Raw genomic sequence first — 15,490 nt, 5'->3', positions numbered from 1 at the left:
ATAAACATTTTCAGGAATAAAACCTGTAATTTTCCTTTAGGAGTTCTCTACATCCCTTTAAGGATGTTGTTAAGGACAACTGTGCCAGCTGAGGAGCATTTCAACACAGCTGTATTTACATTCCTATCACACCCTTGGTAAAATAAACACCAGCTCTCCCAAAAGAACCAACTGCTTAGAGTAAAAGTGGGAGGAGAAGCAAGTTCAGCCTCCTGACCTCCACTCTTTCCTAATCACTCCACCTCCTCCCGCTCCGTTGCCTGTTTCTCTTTCCCCATACTGTGTTTACAGCCTGCATTGCATATTCTCAGTTGTACTCGCAGCGTTGTCCTCTGAATGTTGTTTTTCTCCCAGAGGGAAAGAGCAGGGCACTCGGGCATTTGTTGTACAGTGTTACTGAACTCGGTGCGGCGCGCATGTATACAGGATTTACCATAAATTGGCAAATACAGTCAAGAAGAGGCACGGTGTGACGCATATCAACAAGCACAAGGTGCTAAGGTTAATGGGTTTAACTGTAAAGGTAAAGAACAGCCAGGCAAGAACAGATGTATATCTGTTGTGTAGCCCATCACTATAGTAAATAAAAATATTATTATTGGACAATTAGCTTATGTAAAATAGACCTTAAAGCTGCAGTAACGGGGTCGGTCATACAGACGAACCTACAGGGAATTATCAAGCAAGTAGGCAGATCCCCTTAATTTTACGTAGTGTTTTGGCATCTTTCAGCTCATTGTTTTGGTTTACGGGTTGCACTTTTACCATTTTGTTTCACTCTCACCATTCTCATTAATATTGACCCACTGTGAGCTACTTCTACAGCACCAAGTGGCAGACGGACAAAGTTAACAACTAGCTTGTAAACACAAAGCTGCTTAAAAGCTAGACATTCGTCTTAGGAGATGGTGGAGACCAAAAATTGAGCTAAAATAAGTGTGAATATTGAACTTCGTCAGCTGGACAGAAACTACATATTAATGCTAATGTTGTTATGTGTCTGCCAGATGTATAAATGATAAATAACTATATGCTAACAAGTTTGCTGTATAAAATGTATTAGTCAGTTCTGTGTCTACAGCTTGTTCCAGCTTTAACTGAATTACCTACTTGTAATAACCTCAAACTGAAACTAATAATATCGCAGGAATGATTATTATAACAATATAAAGTAGCCTGGCTTGTTTTTAGCAAACTGAAATTAAATATATTGATGTTAATATGACACGCTACTTATTGAGCATTTTGCATTTCATCAACAACATTGTGTTTCTATGTTAAAACTCTTGATATCATCCTAGTATGAACTCTCACCAACTTACCATAATGGTGGATCTGGCATCAAAGGCCACGCGTTTGATCCTCTGAATGAAGCCATCACCTCCGTACGCCTGCAGGGGAGACAGAAGAGTTACTGCGTCGAGTCTATCCCAATTTTTGTATCCAGCACTTATGTTGTACATTTGCCAGGTTCAATCCATTCTCCCGTTTGTACAATTTGATGCAATTATCGAGGACAATCCCTAAATAACAAAACAATTATCTACATATCAATAAAAACTACTCTCGCAATACGCACACAGAATGATCGAAGCCTCGGGTATCCAGTTGGTACATCCTACACATTTAAAATATTGTTTAATTAACCGCTTCCCTGCACAAAACTATCTGATGTGTCCGACTCTCTCTGTTCACCGTCCGGCGGTTCTACTCTGCCAGAGAGCTCATTTATTGGCAACAGCACCTGGGCAGCCATTGAGTGATCTGCCCCGACACTAATTCATCAGGATGGCCAATTAGTGAGCTGTGACTAAGCAGGACTTCTGTGAACGAGCTGAAGGTGGGCATGACATGATTTGGGGGGAAGCAGATGTTGCACAGATGCTTGTGCTGTGTGAGTAGTTTGAGAAGTTTTTATGCACGGTGTTGGAGTGGCTCTTTCTTAATTGCAAAGGAGTAAAGGATGGAGGAAACTGAAGCCAGCGAGAGCAATCAGTGGGGATACACTTTCTAGCAATTCCCCAAAAACCTGCTGGAGAGATGCCACAGCCTGTCAATTGTGTCTTCCTCTGGCTGGCTCATGCTTCATGTTCATGAAAAAAAAATTCAAGAATTTTGGTCATGCCAGAGTAAAAATTCAGCTCCCAAAATATATTATATTTCCAAAAATGAAGAAAAAAAGAACACCCCTGAAATCTCATAGTAACTTTTGCTATTATTTTTTTTTTTTAAATGTATGCATGGTCTTAAATTTTAACGTGTTTTCTGTGCATCTCTATATGAAGCCTCGAGTCTCCTCGTGTCAGACTTTTCCAACATGACTTGAAAAGGTTGAAACGAGGCCTTGGCAGGAACCGGACTGCAGAAACATGGAGGTTTCTGTTGCTGTTTATTCGGTGGGAGGTGGTTTGTTATGACAAGCAAAAAATAGCTCGGACCTTTCTTGGAAAAAAAAAAAAAAAAAAAAGGACAGGACCTCTGGCTGTTTGGCTTATGGTTTCATACATCTGGTGACTTTATGCTGTTCTAGTGTTGTACCAGGCGGGCAATGACATTTCTTTTCCAGATTAGACTACAATACAGAGTCTTGTAGTAATTTCAGTGTTTGACTCAGGGACAGAATTATTGGAGATAATCTATTCAGAAAGGACAGCAATATGAAATCTAAACATGCAAGCGGAGATTGCAAAAATACCTCATCTGGTGAAAATATTTTCCAGGGGGGACTTAAAATGCGAGGCAACATGCTTGATTAATGAAGACTACTGGTGTGATTACAATGGTACAACACAAGGGGAAGGAGGGGGGAAAGGGCTACACTGAGCTGAATGCATAAACAGAAAGCAGGAGAGGGAGGAGGAGGAGAAGATTTGGACCTGTGCAGAACCGTTCAGAACGCCGTTGATGAATTGGACCAGCTGCTCCATGGTCTCAATCGGCTCACTGGGCAGGAAGTACTGCTCGTTGGATGTGTTGAGGATGATAACGGAGGGCACCGTCACCTCGCTGAGAAAAACAAGAAGCGCAGCGTTTAATCGTCTTAACCTCGGCACCTTGGGCTGCCATTATCAAAGTGCATCATTAGATGGGAACAAATTGTGATTTGGTAAAGAACAAATTGTAATGCAATACGGAGATAAACAAACCCCTTTGTACTCAGAGCAACCTAACTTTTCCCATGGGCCCCGTTTCAAAGAGAGGATTTTTCCGTCTGAAATAGGCCAGACTGCATCGCCTTTTTCCTCAGACTGGCATTTCTTCCATCTTTTATGCAAACACTGTGCAACTCAGGGGCTTTATGGGTCTGTGCCGGTCACAGTTAAAGAGACCTTTACAAATTACAGCTGACAAGTGAATCGCAGGGAGTCCAGAAGAAAGAAACTCTGCATACATGCTGAGACTTATAAAAAAACATACACAGTGAAGCTTGGTAGTCCAGTGATCTTGCAGAAAACACAGAAACAGACTGCACACTATAGAGCTGACTTATTTCCAGAAATCAGTGGAGGAATTACACAGCACAGTGAGATAACGAACAAGGTCATATAAACAAGCAATCCCTCTTTCACACCTCTTGCACAACACCAAACCCTGACTTAGATAAGGTATCCTAGCACTTAGATGCACACACACGCGCACGCACGCACACACACTCCATCACAGCGGTGCCGCCTCACATCCCCGCCGTGTTACTCAACCTGGCAACAAATTTCACACACAAGCACACGTATCCATCACTGTCCCAGTGCACCACCCAGCTGAGAGCCGGAGTGCAAACACACACGGCCGCGCAGTAGAGTCATCAGTGCCTCGCTACTCTGTCCAGCTGAGCTGCAATCACATGTGCACACACGCGCGCGCGCACACACACACACACACACACACACACACACACACACACACTCTGACTGTGCATTCCAGCTGACATCCAGCCTACTCCAACAGATGGCACCCATTTAAAATAAATATGGATTAGCCTATTCACCTCTGCGAGTGGGGACTCCTGGGGGTTTGATGCCCATAATGAAGGGTCATATACTGTACTCCATAGAATTAGAGCTGGCAGAAAATACACATTTAAGTCATTTCCTGTCTGCTAGCAAAAACAGCTGCCATATTATTCCAGCTAATTACTTACATTTTTTATTCAAAAACACAGAAATTTAGCCATGTTTACTTTTTATTATGGAAAGAACAGACTGACATTGGGAAAAATCAGTGAGAATATCAACAGCACTCATATCTGTGCCACATATAAGGAGCTAAAACCAAAGGGCTGTTAGCCTGCGTTAGCATTAAATTTTGTTTTCATGTGGATTTAATATTTTTTCATGGAATAGACTAGTTCAGCATTTTGGGAAATGAACTTATTTGCCTTATTGTAAAAAATTAGATAAGGAGATTGACACTGCTCTCATATCTGTGCTTTGAGAAAATGTAATTTTCATATGGATGTAATGTTTGTTAAGAAATAGTTGGGAATATTTTGGCAAATACATTTCTTAGCCTTCATGTCAAGAGTTAGATGAGAAGATTGATACTACTCTCATGTCTGTGCTTTAGCCAAGTATGGAGCTTAAACCAGCAGGCTGGTAGTCTACATCAGCATAAAAAAACATTTTTTTACATCGATTTCATGTTTTTTTAAAGAATAGTTGAATAAGTTGAATAAGATTGACACCTCTCTCATGTCTTTGCTTTAAGTATGGAGCTTAAACTAGTGGGCTGTTAGCCTGAATTAGCATAAGCATAAAATTGTATTTTTTAATATTTATTTTTCTTAGTTCTTAGTTTTTTTTAGGCAATAGTTCAACATTTTGGGAAATAAACGTGTTTGTCCTCTTGTCAAGAGTTAGATGAGAAGATTTATATAACTCTCACGTCTGTGCGTTGGCTTTAGAGCTAGTCCGTTAGCCTACATTAGCATGGAGACTGGAAGTAGGGGGAAGCTACCTAGCTGACTAGCTTCGCTCTCCTTTCTTAACACAAACAGACATAAAAATGTAAAATTTGTGGTTTTAGGGGAAGCTGCGGTGAAACAATAACTTGGTTAACGTGCTATGCTAAACTGCTGTGAGCGTGGCTTTAGCTCCATACATGACGAAGAGACACGTGAGTGGCATCGTTCTTCTCATCTAACCCAAAATGTTAAACTTAATTAATAAACAAGTCAAATCCAGGTGAAAACCGAATTGAACATGAAGAACACTCATTGCAAACATTCTGAAGTTTACTCATTCGTTTTGTTGTTGTTGTTGTTTTTATCTTACTAAATGGGACTCTTGTCTCATTAGCAGCATTTCTTTCTTCAGTCCTTTTTCCCTAAGTTTTCGTTTCACTTTTCTGTTACCAGAGGCATTTTCTGAGCTTTAATTATCGCAAGAGCACTTAATTAAAAAACTGAACTGTAAGCTGTGATAATGACTATCACAGTGTGTCCAGAAAAACATGTTACATTCACGTGGACATAAAAACCTGAAGGTTTAAACCAATCTGCCCCTTTAGAAAAGTATCCTGGAATTTTCCAATTAAAAAACATTCAAACAAAAGAGTCACGGAAATCAACTTCTTGGTGCGCGAGCCGAGACATTTATGAGGCTCTACAACACAATCTCTAGTCTACGTATAATTAAAAACCAATAATGTTTCTAGTCGTTCACCTTCTACAATCACACAGATTTTTCAGTCACCTCACATCCCTTTTAAGTTTCTCCGCAGCCCACAATGCATTCCATATAAGGGGTTAGCGTTAATCCTACATTTAAACAGAGGCAGAGACAGCCTCGGGCATAGAGTAGTGGCTCATGTTGTATGTGTGTGTGTGTGCGTCTATGCGCCGCTGGTGAGAGCAGGGGCGGCCTTACGCCAGACAGACTGCTGCCAGAACACAGTAATCGCTGTGATGACAGAAAGAGGGATAAAAAGCCATCAGATTTATTTCCATGGCTCTCCTAAGGGAGAGAATTAGTGGACATTGACAGGCCAGGATTTCATTCCTCAAAGGAGGGCAATTAATCCTGTGCTACAGCGGCCAAATTCACTCCTGTTAAACCCAGAGAAATACATATTGTATGTACTCATACAAAATTAGGGAAGGCTAATCACCTCTTTTATCCTTAAATATAAACACCGCCTGTCTAATTTCAGCCGTGCGCCGGGTATCTGACGGTTTGAACATAGTCATTTCCAAAACGTCTACTGTACTCACTGAAACACTTTTAATTACACACGACTTAGGAGACCATGTCTGCTATAATCTCCTCATACAAACAATAGCGTGCTCAAATTAAAATAACATCCTGTAGCGGTCTGTTACGCTTGCAGATTCTCACACAAACATTAAACAAAAGACACATAATTAGATACTGTGTGATCGTAGACACAAAACACACAAGCCGACTGCTACAGCCATGCTGGCCTGTAACACTGGTGGGGCTCTGCCTAATTAAAAGTAAGGGATGTCAGTTGCAGGGGCCTCGGCGACTGCAGCAGGGCTCTCTGCATCATTAGCGCTGCTCTCTGACACGCTATTAAAACACATGACGGCGATGGATATAATCCATGCATGGCCTCATCCGTACACTCCTCGTATATGCTTTCTAACAAGAAGATTTGTGGGAGCTCGTGTGGTTCTTTTTCGTGACGGCGAGGGGGGTTAAAATTGCCAAGAGCGCTAAAAAAGAGAGGAGATGGCAGTCCGTCTGTGTAATTGACTTCTCCACACGAGAGCATCTTTAATGGCAGAGGCTGGCATTACAAGCCAGTTCAGACCTGGTTAAGTAGCTGACAGCAGGTAATATGAGGTGGAGAAAGAGGAGGATGATATGAGAAGAGAGAGGTAAGCTGCGGTGCGAGACACTCACCCCATAATGAGGCTGTTAATGTAGTCGTTCCCATCCATGTGGCCGAACTGGAAGTCTCTGGGGAGGAAAGACAAATCAGTGGCATGAGAAACAGCATACAGTAGAATAAAAACAAGATTTTTTTTCTTTCATGTCTCAGTAGACTCAAACAAACTGGGACGCCAACTTTTCCCGAAACCCAGTTGAATCAAAAAATCGCATGTTCTCGCCCGCTGGAGGGAAAATAAAACATCCCAAAAGCCCCCTTCCTATGGAGTCTCATGTTTCTTCTCATCTTTCCCTGCCACAGAAAAAGACTCAGGTGATTTATCTAAAATGATAAGGCAGGAGGAAGAATTCAATTTGTATCTCATTGTGCTGCACTATGTCTGAGCAAAGTGTATTGTGGGTAGACGCAGGGAGGAATGGGGGGAAGGAAGTCCAGGGAAGCCAGTGACTCCCGCTGAATGACTGATTATAGGGGCCTCTACATATATATTATATTCATACTGAATCATAGCTACATCTGGCACGTTTGTCCCGTGGGTGCTGCACAATACTTCCTGCGCTTATATCAATGACATGATTATGAAGAGACTGAACTGTATAATAAATCTAGTGGATGCAATATAAAATCAGCCGGTGTTACTGATAATCTCGCCGACAATAGCGGGCCAGACTGGGAATACAGCTCATCAAAAAGTCAGTGCGTGACTTTTGCGCCGAAAGCTGCAGCGCCGGCTGAGTCCGAGTTATGGTTCAGACACAGTCCAAGACTGTTGGGGACACAGAATGTGATGTGGAAACTAAATATACTCTGCGACTAATTCTTTGCCTACTCGATAACTTAAATATTTACAGGCCCGCTTCTCGTCTACGTCCATCCTCCTGCTCACACTGACACTTCTTGGCCAGCCGGCTGAGCAGACCGGCCAAGATAGGGTGAGCAACCAACTGAGAAACTTGAGCAACACACTTTTCCTGTAAATACTATCAGAGTTGGAGAGTTTTGGATGATTAATTAAACGTTCTCTGGGGAATTTCGCCTAAGTTGTTTATTCAACCAAACCGAAAAGAAGAAATTTAGTTGATGTTATCGGTCGTGTCAAGACAGGAGTGTTTTCTGAAGCCAGATTTCCAAAGAAAGTACAGTATATTCCAGGGACAGTGGGGGCGGAGGTGAAAGGCAACAGAGCTACAGCTAAATCACAGAAGATGGTTCATAAGAATATTCATGATACTGCCTTCACCAGCAGGCTTTAAGCTCTCAAAGATGAACTTTAAAATACAAGGTGGCTTAACGGAAAGGAATTAATTATTGAACAACCATTGATCATGTAATAAACTGCGTGTTTGTGGAGCTATGATAAATACGAGGCTATGGGGAGAAAAATCACCCACACGTTAACTCTGGACAGGATTTAAATCACACATGCAATATTAATAAACACCAAACTTAAAGCTACTATCTGTAATATATCATGTGATTTATGCATCTTTCAAATTATTGTTGTCTTTTTTGATGATACCACTGAGGGGTAGCTGGAAATTTTCAAATTGATAGCAACTTTAAGATTTTCTTTTATTTATATGAGTCGATTTATTCTGGCTACTTGGTGCAGACCTTACAAAGTTTATATGGCAAACACATTAGCATTGATTTAGCTCTGTTTGATAGCTGGCTCTTTAGCTGCTAAATGCCATTTGATGGAGCAATAAATGTCGTGGTCAGATACAGTGCCTACTCTGGGACCAGTTCTTTGCATTTCGGCCGCCAAAGAACCGGTTCTTGGCCATGAAAACTGGCCTTTCTGGCCAAGAACAAGCGGCGGCTTACATCATGGGCTGGGGGCGGGTTTATCGTGACCTAGGTCCGACTAAAAACGATTATGACAGCCATTTTTAAAGTGTGTTTGGAGCCTGTTTGGAGTGTCGTTGGTGCACGTACTCAGAAATTAACTCTCAGCGTCTGCAAGATTGACTATGCGCATGAACAATAGGGGTAGTGTAGGGCCAGTATGGGGATTGTGGCAGGGTCAGGGGTCAGTAAGCACGTCAGTAGCAGCGGGGACTACAATCAGGGACTGAGTTCGCTGGTCTCTCTCGTTTGTAAATAAAGATATTCATCAGTGCAGCCCTGACGTGTTCTAAAAGTGTTCTCAGAGAAGAAAGAAATGTTTCATAAGGCAAGTACCATCTGAAACCTGGGGACCATCTACGGACAGAAAGTAATGAGTCAAAGGTTTCAGTTTGTGCAGAAACTCTGTGTGACAAGGCTGCTTGTATAGTCTTGTTGCAGCAGCCTTCTGTGCCACAGCTGGCACATAAAAGCCGAGACAATAATGACTGGTGCAGAATTTCAACCCAATACACACCCTCTAACTGACAAAATCTGACTTTCCCACAAGTGCAATTTGCGCACATGTAGGTATGTGCCTTTTATCCCACACACGCACACAGACTCGCTCTCTCTAAAGATGTGAGATTTACATCCATTGTTCTGTCAAAAAGCTACAAACGGTGGGCGAGCTGAATACCACGACATTTATTACTCCGTCAATCGGCTCATTCAAACGTCACTCGTCACCTATGGTCCCACTGACTCCGTGCGCTGCCTCCGCCCACCACCGGGGGCGATAGTCAAGCCCTCGACTTGTAATTACAAGCGCCGTTTAGGTGTGTCAGAGCGCTGCAGGCGGCTCTGATCACAGTGGGGATCTCGAACTCAAATGTCTTCAGAGAGAACGCAGCAGTGGGTACTGCGGCGGATCGCAGTCTAATTGATGATAGGGATCTGTGTAATTCAATCAGCCCTAATGGGAACGCGTGGTGAGCGGGAAACACTTTGATCACGGCGGTTTGAGATACACCTCTTCTTTCAAAAGCAGAAATCTATGTGATGAAGCAAAGTTGTCAATGATGAGGGAGAGTGAGCAACTTAAGCACAACGTAATGATTTTTCTTTTCTGGTTAATCCTTTTGAGGAAATCCTCTCGTCGCCCCGCCGCCCTGCTGGGAGTTATCAGAGATGAGGGTCGGCTACAGAACAAGTGACCTTATGGCTGATTTGAATTCAAGCCACTTCAGCTGAGCGCATGTTTGCAGCTTCACATCAGTGGGTTTGTTGGGTGTCTCGTGTTCTTGCATCATCTCTGTTTTCCTCCACCAACCCCTTTACTGTGCGGTAACAGCAAAAAATAACAATGAACACTTATAGACTGTGAGTGCATTTCCTTTTTGTATTCAGCGTCCTTGTTTAATTGGTTCCTCTCCAGTGACGGAGCAGGTCGAGCAAGGCGGTACGCAACATAAACATCCCATCTCCGCCGGTTGTTGTCGGAGAAAACAGAACATTATGCATTAATACGAACCGAGCTGAGTTTTTGACTGACAGCTGAAAAGAACACCTATATTTGGAAGCTGACATTTTGCATAATTACCTTTCTACTGAACCTCGACGAAAACAGACGTGCCCTGACAAAGGCATACACTTGCTCGCGAATAGACAGGCGGCGCTCCCCAGTGAAAGCGCCATCCCAGAATAAATGTTTAAATTGGATGTTCATCGTTCACCTCGTCGCGTATCCGTGCCTTACCTGTTAAAAAGTTCTCTGTATTCCTTCGCCACCCTCTGAATCAAGGTCTTTAATCTAAAAGCAAATGAGAAGAGAGTGAAATACCACATAAGTCAAACCTTTTTTCAAAGCTGCTGCCTGCAATTTGTGGGAACATTCAAACAATAACAGTCTTATCTGTATTTGAGAGCTGTGCACTTAGGCTCAACTCTTGTGGTAACTGTGGGTGTAATTTATATAGAGCCATGCTTTTTAATTCCAGCGTTCTTTGTACCTGCCACTCTCCTCTGTGGGGTCCTTCTCGTCGATGACTGCAATCGCCACCAATTTGCCTGGAGGTGGCAGGACAGGGATTACAAATCACAATCACACGCACACAAAGAGAGGGTGTGAAGACAATGGTCGGGCAGATAAGAGGCTCCGGAGACAAATCACCCCTCAACAGGGGGAAAGCGAAAGAGAGAGTCACCGGGAGCCCTTTATTCATTCATCACTCAAAAACACTGAGCTACTAGCTTAGGCTTTTCTAGTTGGTTTAACAGGAAACAAGTGGTCACTTTCTGGTAGAGGAGCTATTTTGGTGCCATTCAAATCCCGAACCCACTACATGACAAAAAGGGCTACTTGAAAAAACTGTTACACAACTAAAAAAAAAGGTCTGTTATTCAGACTTTTTATGGTTTGGAGGTTTAAAACCCCTCGTTGTTTGGATGAGAGTGCCAGCCTGCCCCCTGGTGGCCACTTGATGGTGGTGATGTGGCAAGGTTGAGGTTATGTAAAGACAGCTGACGTTCTGGCATCATGGAGAGAGAGAAATTCAATTTTTTTGGTGTGATTGTAATGTTCTTTCACTGAGCATTTGCACAAAAGTACGCAGTGCGGTGATTTTCTTTTAAAGGGGTTGTTTTGTACTGTGGTTTTCAGACATATTATCCCCCATCTGCCTCTCGAGGAAAGCCTCCAAATGTTCAGTTACACCACAGAATATAATATAACTGTTAGTTGGTAATAAATGATGCAAATGTGTGACATGGTGACATAGTGTGATGTCACAAAGTAACGGAATTAAAAGGCGGGACTACTGACAAGGCCTTTCAGGGGCAGTGTTTTCTGTGGGAGAGAGGAGCTTCTGTTGGTGCAGACTTTTTGAACTTTCAAGATCTTTTACATGCACAGGAACCTATATAAAACACTGAAAGGACAGAAAAAAATAATAGGTCTCCTTTAAAACATCACTCCACCGCCACACAATGAGCCCAAGTCCATGAAAACTGATACTTAACTAGAAAGACTTCAGAGACGAGGCCGTTTATACCGTTTTTTTTTTTTTTTCGCAAATTCACTTCAAACTGAACTCTGCTAAGTTATTGTACCAGACTGAATCCTCAGACTCTGTCCTCTTTAATCAGTCACACAGGGTTTATCCAATTAAGATGCTTTACAGACTCTTTTGTGTTCAGAACTAGCAACACTAAGCAGCAAATGTGCTGTAAATGGGTCAAAAACTGACTGTAAGCAGCGACAAATGTAAGCGAAATCCAACCGTTGGGCATCACCGGCTCTCAGTAAACTGCACATAAAGAGGTAAAATACTGTGTCTAATGTTAGAGAGCACAGCTTTCTCTGCACACAGCAGCATCTATTTACTGCCTTTAGCAGACACTGTGCGCTTCACTTACTCCCTTTCCTGGGGAGAGAAAGTGTATGTAAATAAAGTACGGTCTAAATCCTTCTGTCAATTAACACGTGATGTTCTTACAAGGAACTGTTGACAGGAGCTGCTGTGAAATGACTGATTTTTAATCCCAAAGTCAATCTGTGGTAGATTGGATATTTGGCGGTGGGAAGCTAAATATTAGGGATTTTAGTGTGACATGGAATTAAGGGGGCAGGCTGAGCAAAGCTGTGTGCACGGCGCTGATGCACTTCACATTACATATGCTGGTACTTAGCTAGTTTAAGTTTGGTTCCATAATCATTAAAAGTACATAGGAGAGAACAGATGATGCTCATTTATGAATCATAAATATTTCAAGTGTATTTGTTAATAGGCTGCTATTAGGATAAATGTTTAAGTTATTTTTGACCTAAAAATGTTCCAGCCTCTCAAAAGAGAAGATCAGCTACATTCCTTTGTCTTATGTGATAATAAACTAATATATTTTGGGTTCTACAACGCACAGACTACAGCCGACGGCTAACTAGCTTGTGCTTTCTGCGCCTGCGTGAGAGGAAATAACTCAATCCTACCAGGTGGTGGTTGTTATATCGCTAATATAGCCACTTCTGTCGAGAACATGTCTGATAGAAAGTTGGAAATGGTATCTGCACAGAGCCCGAGGCGAAAGATGAAGAGAAACCGCACTAAATGGGTAAAAATCATGGATGCTACAGTGGCAGACTCGAGGGGCTTTCCCTTTCCAGTTGTGTTGCTCTTCTCGTGAACTGATTCACTATTCTGAACAGCCAATCAGTGACTTCTCTCACAGATGGGTCATCTAGTGTGGGATGCACCTCAGGGTGTCGCAATATTGCAATATTCACCATGATACTGTGATATTAAAAAATGAAATCTTGATATTGTGTTAATAATACACATGAAAATCCAACGAAGATGTTTGGCCTTGTGCATCTTTTGATTTCATCTGGTTTCCTCTTCACTAGTAATTGAGTGGTTGATGGTAATTGTTCTTGTACACTATTTTTTACAGTTATGGTTATAGACTCGTATTTTGAGGGTAATTTATTTTCCAAAAAAGAAACAAAAAACGCACAGTAAACAAAGTTAAAGATAGATTTGATTGTTAGCATGTTTTTTTCAAATTTCTATAGATATCGCATTAATATTATTATATTATAATATCAATAATCGTGTAGTGAAAATCTGATATCATGACAGCCGACCGTCAGCCTGGTCTGTCAGAGCCCTATGAAGATGTAGCCTTGGACCTTGGAAAACTGATAACGACAATAATATTTTGTTGCAGCCTTAAAATTAAACTATATTTACTTTATTATTAAATTAAATTAAATTATTCATAGTTATTTGGAACAAGTCATGATTAAACACATTTTGGAGAGAAATACACATAAAACCTGGAAAAACAGCCCCAAAAATAAAATAAAAGTAAAATGCAATCTGCAAGTAAAGAACACATTCTGGACGACAGAAGTTATGCATACGCCACCTGTTTCTCCGAGCTCATATAATGTAAAGCCATCAATCTGGAGGTATCCTTGGAAGCGCTCCTTATTCACCCATGATGACAAACTAGCGTCTTCATACTCTGCAACACAGAGAGACAGAAATCTTCAGAGGCAGAAGCACAAAAAAGAAAAAGGCCATTGACATTCAGCACACAGCCTGTCTATATTAAAAGCAAAGGGGAGCAGCGTATTGATGCCTGGATGGTAAGAAGATCACAGTGTTTACCACCTGTGCACTCTCTGGGGAACAAAGATCGGGACACAAGCTGCGCATCCATGGACAGAGGTCTGTTAAGCAATGATCAGAAATGGTTGTGACAGAGGGTTAAGTAGCCCGAGAGGCTATTTTGGGTGTGAAACAGCACGACGGATTGTGACTCACAGAGCAGATTGGAAATCAATCCAGAAGTAAACAATCAATGGTATCAGTGTGGTTGTCAAGACACAAATGAAAGAACACTTTGTTCGGTCTGGATCGTCCACATTAAGCACGTTGCAAAAGATTAATACGCTACTCATCAAGTAGCCGCTTGTCAGGAATAATAAAAAGCTGTAATTTTTCATTCACAATAGATGCTGTTTTTTTATCTGGGATGCTGGCTCACCTGACCTCATTTTCATAACTATTATGCCTTTCATTTGGTTTGTAAATTATTCTCCACACATACGTACATTCATTTTCAGGACACAGTTTTGGCAGGTTTTTACACATTTGGAGCCAATGCATAATTCAACAGATGCATTAAGCAAAAAACAAAAAAGATAAAGTGCGACAAATAAATAAATAACTTCGCTGGAGCAAAATAAAGGATTGCTTCCTGAATGTGAACCACATGTTGTTGCTACCCTAACATCTGGAGGCAACGTGCCTGTCCCTACAGAGTATGAACAGGGTGTCGTGAAGCTGCTTAAACACCACCGCTCTCTCCGGCTGAGAGAGGCTACAGGATGCACATAATTGATGTCAAATGTAGCTGGGACCTCATTATGACATGTTAATAAGTTATCATGACCTTTCTGCTGCTATTACAGTAATTACACGAACACTGATGACTTTTACATGGTTCTTAAGCTGCAGGGCCCCAAAGGAGCTGGGAGTGGAACACCGAACATGACAACCGAAAACCTGAACACGCTTTTTAAGCCCCAAGGTCGTAACTTATACTAGTATTAGAATCAAAACGACCTTAAGGCAGCGCACTACATTTGTCAGTGCCGCCACTGTGCAAAGGCACGGCGGCGGCATTGTTGTTAGGGCTGCTGACTCAGTCAATCTGGTAGAGCTTCCAGAGACTTCCTTCCACAGATGTTTTGGCTTTATAGACAGCACGCAGCTGCCCGACTCTCTTCTCCCAGAAGAGAGAGAGCTGAAGGCCCCATACTGGGATCATAAAGCCTGATGAACCTCTACACCGAATGAACCCGCTTCACCTTGAAACAAATTAGAGCTGCTCTCTCTTCCTGGGCGCCGAGCTCGCTATCTCCATACTGCCCTACAGGAGCCTGTCAGCCCCAGAGTTCACGCAGCGGGAGACAAGAGAGAAAAGATGAGGGGCAGGAGGGGGAATAGAAACAGACAGTGGGTGGAGCGAGGATGATCCAGTGTCAGAGTTGTGAGCGGAGGGAGGAGGCAGCTCTGACACATCTCAAGGATGAAGGTTAATGGTACAGAAGACCTCCAAGACGATGCAAATGGCGCAGAAACAAAAGCAGAGAGGGGAACAAAGAAGAGAGGGCGAGGAGGTAGGTAACATCATCAAAGATAATTCAAAACAGGGTGAGACACAGATGTTAGCGGAGGATGAAAAGCATATGGTGAAAGAAATTGAAAGCACAACTCACTTTCTTGCTACACTGAAAAAAGAA

The 15,490-nt window shown here is 42.2% G+C and overlaps 1 protein-coding gene across 1 annotated transcript in view; it reads right to left on the bottom strand.

Annotated features, from left to right (window-relative positions):
• LOC141014410 (protein disulfide-isomerase TMX3-like) overlaps window positions 1-15,490 on the bottom strand; it is a 33,075-nt gene that overhangs the window by 5,284 nt on the left and 12,301 nt on the right. Inside the window, exons 10-15 of the mRNA XM_073488177.1 lie at window positions 13,606-13,704; window positions 10,692-10,749; window positions 10,439-10,492; window positions 6,864-6,920; window positions 2,877-3,006; window positions 1,323-1,391 (exon numbers count right to left, since the gene is read on the bottom strand). Coding sequence (XP_073344278.1) covers window positions 1,323-1,391; window positions 2,877-3,006; window positions 6,864-6,920; window positions 10,439-10,492; window positions 10,692-10,749; window positions 13,606-13,704 — 467 coding nt within the window. The remainder of the gene's footprint in view (window positions 1-1,322; window positions 1,392-2,876; window positions 3,007-6,863; window positions 6,921-10,438; window positions 10,493-10,691; window positions 10,750-13,605; window positions 13,705-15,490) is intronic.

The sequence above is a fragment of the Pagrus major genome, chromosome 19 (genome assembly GCF_040436345.1).
Source record: "Pagrus major chromosome 19, Pma_NU_1.0".
In the NCBI taxonomy this organism is placed as follows: domain Eukaryota; kingdom Metazoa; phylum Chordata; class Actinopteri; order Spariformes; family Sparidae; genus Pagrus; species Pagrus major.
This window is presented reverse-complemented; position numbering and strand designations above follow the sequence as displayed.